This window comes from Perognathus longimembris, chromosome 20, assembly GCF_023159225.1.
Source record: "Perognathus longimembris pacificus isolate PPM17 chromosome 20, ASM2315922v1, whole genome shotgun sequence".
Classification (NCBI taxonomy): domain Eukaryota; kingdom Metazoa; phylum Chordata; class Mammalia; order Rodentia; family Heteromyidae; genus Perognathus; species Perognathus longimembris.
Window position 1 is genome coordinate 23,188,543 of NC_063180.1, and position 6,021 is coordinate 23,194,563.

At 59.3% G+C, this 6,021-nt stretch overlaps 1 protein-coding gene across 1 annotated transcript; it reads right to left on the reverse strand.

The window, feature by feature from the left end:
* Positions 1-1,091: 1,091 nt before the first annotated feature.
* On the reverse strand, positions 1,092-5,705 carry Slc6a16 (solute carrier family 6 member 16). Its single transcript, XM_048368957.1, has 11 exons — positions 5,474-5,705; positions 5,199-5,356; positions 4,715-4,841; positions 4,330-4,508; positions 3,810-3,920; positions 3,457-3,692; positions 2,875-3,061; positions 2,320-2,515; positions 2,047-2,206; positions 1,767-1,932; positions 1,092-1,559 (listed from the first exon to the last, which is right to left on the reverse strand). The coding sequence occupies exons 1-11, from the start codon at positions 5,703-5,705 to the stop codon at positions 1,092-1,094; spliced, it is 2,220 nt and encodes a 739-aa protein (XP_048224914.1).
* Between the last annotated feature and the right edge of the window lie 316 nt (positions 5,706-6,021).

The following is a 6,021-nucleotide window of genomic DNA, read 5'->3' on the forward strand; positions in this document are numbered from 1 at the left end:
GGCTCCTCATTTGAATAAATCAGAACGCCCCAGAGGTATTCTCCGAGACCACCACGCGCTCGTGTCTTTCCTAGGGCTGGCGGGCATGGGGTCTCGCAACCACACGCGAACCGAGGCCGCATTGGGACCCCGCTTCCACGATTAATCCCGATGGCCAGGGGACCTGAGAGAGCGAGTATGGATCCCACACAGAAGAAGCAGACAAGCCCAGGACCCCCCCCCCCCATGCAGATGGGGGGCGGTAGAGCGAAGCCCGGCACACAATGAGAAGCCCACCCAGGCAGTTAGGGCGTCCCCATCTCAACCACTATGTTGGGAGCAGTGGCATGCACCTGTCATCCCAGCAGTTTGGGAGGTACGGGTGAAGAAATGGAGGGTGAGAGGGTGTGGAAGGACTGTGGTCAGGCAAACACACGAGACCCTACCTAGAAAATAAGCCGTAAGCCAACGAGGGCTGAAGCACTGGGACATGCTCTGAGGTCCCAAGTTCAAACCTCATTACCACTAAACAGGGAAAAAGACCTTGCCTAGTAGGAGCGGCCGAAAGCGCGCTGCCCTGGTGGCGGGCGCAGTGACGGAGTACACACGGGGTGCACACAGCCCTACGGGGCTCAGACAGACTGAACGGTTCCACACTGTCTAGCTTGAGTACCGATGGCTGGAGTCTCCCCACAGAGGTGAACCCCAGGACAGCTCTGGAAAGTCCACCTCTCTGTCCCTCAGGCAGAGCGGATGGGGTGCCAGGCCAGAGGGGTCGATCTGGATGGTGTGGAGGGACAGGAGTCTGACTCGGGCTCCTCACGTGGGAAACACAGTCCCATGGACCTGTGTATTAACCCAGCCCCATTCTGAGGGTGCCCCTGAAAACAGCCACACCCTTTCTCCCCTTGCAGGGGGAGCTGGGACATCCACCCCCACTCACAAGAAGAAAGTAAGGGGCGTGGCCCCTCCCAGGGTGCAGTGGGGCTTTCTTCCAGCTCCCCAGTCAGTGGTGGGCTCTTGAGGCCCTTGGGGGAGGGGGCGGTAACCCCCTTTCCTTCCAAGGCCACGCGGGTGGCATCGCCCAGGCGCCCTCCTGGGCCCCAGTGCCGCTAGCTGGTAGATTTGCTCTCTTGGAGGATAGGAGCAGCATTCGGAGTTGCTGAGCCTGTGGCCTGCGGCGGCCTGTTGGTGGATGGGCTGTCCTCCAGGGTCGCTGAGGTGGGGGTCACCTGCAGGGGTGTCATCAGGCTGTCCTGGGAGGAGGGCAGCAGGAATGTCTTGAACCAGGACGAGCTCCTGGCCCTCAGGGGCAGGCTGAACTCCGACGACCTGCTGCTGGCATCCTGGGGCTCTGTGGTGGATTTCTTCATGGGGTGCTTGGGCCAGGGCAGAGGTTTGGGGAGCACAGCGGGCATCTTTTTGGCTGGCAGCCTCTCTGGGGCGTCGGGGATAGTGGAGTCCTGGAGGTGCCACCAGTGGTGCAGCAGGTAGATGAAGATGACGAACAGCGGGAGGATGCTGAGGCCCGTGAGGCAGTGTAGCACCCACCCCTGGTAGGGCTGCCTCACCTCCTGGCTCTGGGGCCGCGGGTTGGGGTGTAGAGGGGACGCATCAGACCTGGGCTTCCGTCCTTGTGTGGGGTTCCCCAGGGACAGGGTTGCTGGCTCAAGGTCCCTGTGGATGGGGTTAGGGGGCCCAGACCCAGTGTCTGGTGGGTGGCAGATGTGACAAGGGGGTCTCATGAGTGGGTGGGTGTCCAGGCTAGGGAGGGGGTGTCACCTCACCATACTGCTGTTCCAGGTGATGTAGGAGAGGCTAGGCCCCCGGTAGTGGTCCAGCAGCCAGACGCCCAGGAGGATCAGCAGCCAGAGCGGTGTTACGCAGCTCCACAGCACGGTGACCAAGGGCCTCAGCAGGTGGCCCAGCTTCTCCAGGATCGCCTGCCGGAACCTGCGGGCCCACAGTGGCGCCTTGGACACCCAGGACCCACTCACAGGTGCCCTGCTCCTCCTGGGGAGCCCAGCAAATCCCCCAAGTCCTCACAGGCCCGGGGCTGGAAATCACCTCTGGGCTCCGTAGATCCAGGCCAGAGCCACATTCTGGAATAGCACCACGATGATGAAGACCAGCGGAATTGTGTGGTCATCTAACAAAGCCACTATGTAGCTGCCAGAGCAACTGGAGAAGATGAGGCTGCCCAGACAACCTCCCAAGCAGATGACCACTAAAGCAGAGAGGGGGGTTTGGCTGTGAGTTGGGTTCTATCTGGAGCAGGGTCAGGGGGGTCAGGGGGGGATGGGAAGGGGAGGTGTTTGCTGGGGTGTGGATCAATGGTACCTGGAACCATCCTGGGGTGCTTTGTGAAAATGAAATTCTGGAGTGTTAGAGTAATGCACTCCAAGATTCTTATCATGATGCACAGCTCCATGATGATCAGAGCCAGGAAGAAGATGATGGCCCAGAAAGAGGCCCCGGGGAGCAACGAGACGGCTTGGGAGAAGGCTACGAATGACAGGCCCAGTCCCTGCATGAACTGTCGGGGAGAAGAGCTCTGAAGCCAGGGGCATCTGGAGGGGTGGTTTGTGCAGTAAGCAACTAGCAATGTCTGTCGTGGGCAGAGGCAGGAAGCATGGAATAGGGGTGGGGCGGAGATTGGAGGATGAAATGTTGAATATCTCCTCACTTTGGTTCTGTGAGTTGGGTAAGTAAACTTTACCTACCAGGGCCTCAGTTTCTCCCTCTAACAAGCAGGGACACAGCAAGGTCCCTGGTGTGTAGGAGTAGTGTGGCCACCATGATTTGGACCATTACCGGCCTCTGGGGAGGTGAAGGTGGTCCAAAAAGTGGCCAGGAAACGTGTTTCCCAGGGTCCTTCTGCTCCCCCCCCCACACCTTTTCGTTCTTCACCATGACGCTGCAGGACGGGGACAGCTGGATGACCTTGTGCTGGAGGTGCTTGGGGAGGCCCATGATCCACATCAGGTAGTCCATGGGGGGCCGGCGCAGCACGTCATCCGGGGGCCTGGCCTTCTGCGGCAGAATGCCCTTGGAGATGAACTTCGTCAGACTCGAGACACTCCTGCACGGAGTCGAGATTGGTGACAGAGGTGACTGAGGGCCCAAGTGAGCTGCTGCAGAGCCCACTGGGGGGGGGTAGGAAGTTTTCATTTTCTGTGGCTTCCCTCCTGCCCCCCATGCCATCTCCCCCCTGGAAACATGACCTTATTTAGAAATCTAAGAGTAGATGGGATCTTGTGCAGCTTACTACAACACCTTTCTACGTAGGAAAATTTGGACGCGGGTGTACGTGTGGAGAGAGGGGCAGGCGAGGCAGTCAGTGCCCCCCGAGCTAGGAGGAGGGCCCCCGGAACAGCACTGTTCGGTATGAGAGACAGCAGGGGAAGATGGCTGTGGAAGTGAAAATTACCTTCTCAGTCCTGGAGTTGCATTTGTTGGGAGAGACGTTTTACTTACATCTCAACACAGGTGTGGCCACTGGTGGTGGCCCAGAACCCCAGCACTAGGAATACGATTGATGTGATCAGCAGCGAGGTCACCAGGTTGACGAAAGCCACCGAGGACGCTGCCTTGATGTAGTTGGTGTACCTGGCCTGGGACAGGGTCATGATGGTGCCGAGGCCCAGGCCCAGAGAGTAGAGCACATGGCTTCCTGCCTCGTACCACACTTCCATGGAGGCCAAGGTAGCGAGCTGTGGAAGGTGGGGGGAGAGCACCAGGGGATGGGCAGAGGGCAGAGGGTGAGGGGTAAGGGGGCAGAGGGCAGAGGGTGAGGTGTAGGGGAGCACAGGGCATGGACCCAGCCTCACCTCTGTGGTCAGCATCCGCTTGAGGCTGCCAAACGCACCTTCCAGAAACACACTCCGGATGAGGAGGCAGAGGAGGAGAATGTAGGGGAGGAAGATGGAGGAAGTGAGTATCTGGCCAGGGAGGAAAATAGAAGGCAGGATGAGGAGAGGGGGAAAGGAGGCACTGCGGGTCTGTGGAGGGAGGATTCAGGATGTGGGGAGGTGGCTCGGCGGGCACAGGGTGTGCTAGGGGCTTATTCCAGGGAGAGCAACCCCAGCAGAGGGCCGCCAGGGCTGAGGCTTTGCACTGGTGGGCCCGCTGGACATGGAGCTCACAGGTTTACTGTGGAGGTTGGGGGAGGGTAACGTGCGCTGAGAGAGCGCGGGAAGGCAGAGCTGGGGGCTCCTGCGGAAGTCGGGCGGCCGGCCCCACCCGTGCCACCGATCGATCATCGCAGCTTCCCCGAAGTACAGCCTGGCCCCCCCACCCCCGACTCTGGCATCTAACCTGCCCTGTGCTGTGGGCGGGTGGGTGGCTTACAGACATTGAAATCTTGATCTCGGCAGTCATGATTAAGAAGAGGAAGGCCCAGGTGGTGAGTACGCCCAGGCAGAGGTGGAAAACCATAGTGTTCATCCCGGTCTCGATGTTGTCTGAGGCGCGCAGGGCCGTGTGGTACCAGAAGTACTGCTGGGGCACCGTCCACAGGCAAGATAAGTCTGGGGAGCCAGGAGTGTGGCGGTAGCATCCCTGGGCATGCGCATGCAGGGGTAGCACCTCGCTGGGCATGCGCGTGCTGCGGTACCACCTTGCTGGGCATGCGCATGCGGCGGTACCACCTTGCTGGGCATGCGCGTGCGGCGGTACCACCTTCCTGGGCATGCGCGCCTTCCGCACCTCCCCTGAGGTTCCTCCCCATCCTCACCAGTGGTGTTGCTGTTCTTCGCCATCAGGCAATGGCTCCAGGGCAGGGGGTAGACAAAAGACTGGCTCAGGTAGAAGAGGCACCAGGAGATGATGGTGCTGTTGTGCAAGCTCACCAGGACGCTCACCTGAGGGGGAGGCGGCCAAGGCCTCAAGGGTGGGATGGGCCGAGAGAGGGGAGAAAAAGGAGGAGAAGGAGAAGAAAAAGGTGGAGAAAAAAGATGGAGGAGGAGGAGGAGGGAAGGAAAAGGAGGGGGGAAAGGAGAAGAGATCACGGAAGGAGAGGAAGAAGAAAAGAAGAAAAAGGAGGATAATTAAAAAGAGGAGGAAGAAGAATGAAGGAGGAGGAGCAGGGAGGAAGAGAAAAAAGAGAGATAGAAGCTGGAGGAAAAAGAAGGGGAGAAGGGGAGGGGAAGGGGAGGGAGACCGAAGAGGAGGAGGGGGCAGGGGCCGCTGGGGCGGGGCAGGCCTGGGTTGTCACTCACCAGTATGTTGGAGTAGCCCACCCCCCCCATCCAGGGGACAAGCTGCTTCCAGATCTGGATGCTGTCCTCCTGCAGCCAGTGTCCAATGAGCATCTCCAGGTAGAGGAGGGGGACCCCAAACAGGAGGAGCATGATGAGGTAGAGGAGGATGAAGCTGCCTGTGGGGCGCGGAGGGAGGGCTTGGGGCCTTGGCGGCCTCTCCTCCCCTCTCCTCTTCAGCCTAACCCCAGCCCCTCCTCCCCACGACCCTGGAGCCTTCCTCCTCCTGGCCTCACCTCCTCCGTTGTTGCGGTGGCACAGGTAAGGGAAGCGCCACATGCTGCCCAGCCACATGGAGAAGGCCATCTGGATCAAGATGCCCTCCCTGTTCCGACTCCGGAGGACGTAGTTCGGGCTCTTGTTGGCCCACACTTCCTTGGCCTTGAAGTTCCAAGAGAAGGAGTGGGAGGTGTGAAGTTTGCTGGACTCTTCTTCCGGAGCGTCAGAAAAATCTTCAAGGGACCCCATGGTGTTCTGCTTCCAGGCCCACAAGCATCTGATGAGAGGATCTTGGGGTCACCAAGAACAACAGACTTTAAGGGACGCCCCACTCAGCCACTAGCGTGGAACACTTTATTACAAGGGTTTTATTTACTTTTTGTCAGTTGTGGGGCTCAAACTCGGCCTGGGTGCTGTCCTTGAGCCTCTGTGCTCTAGGCTCTACCACTTGAGCCACCGCGCCACTCCAGTTTTTGAGTGGTTCATTGGAGATAAGAGTCTCATGGGGACTTTTCTGTCCAGGCTGGCTTTGAACCATGATCCTCCGATCTCTGCTTCTTTAGTA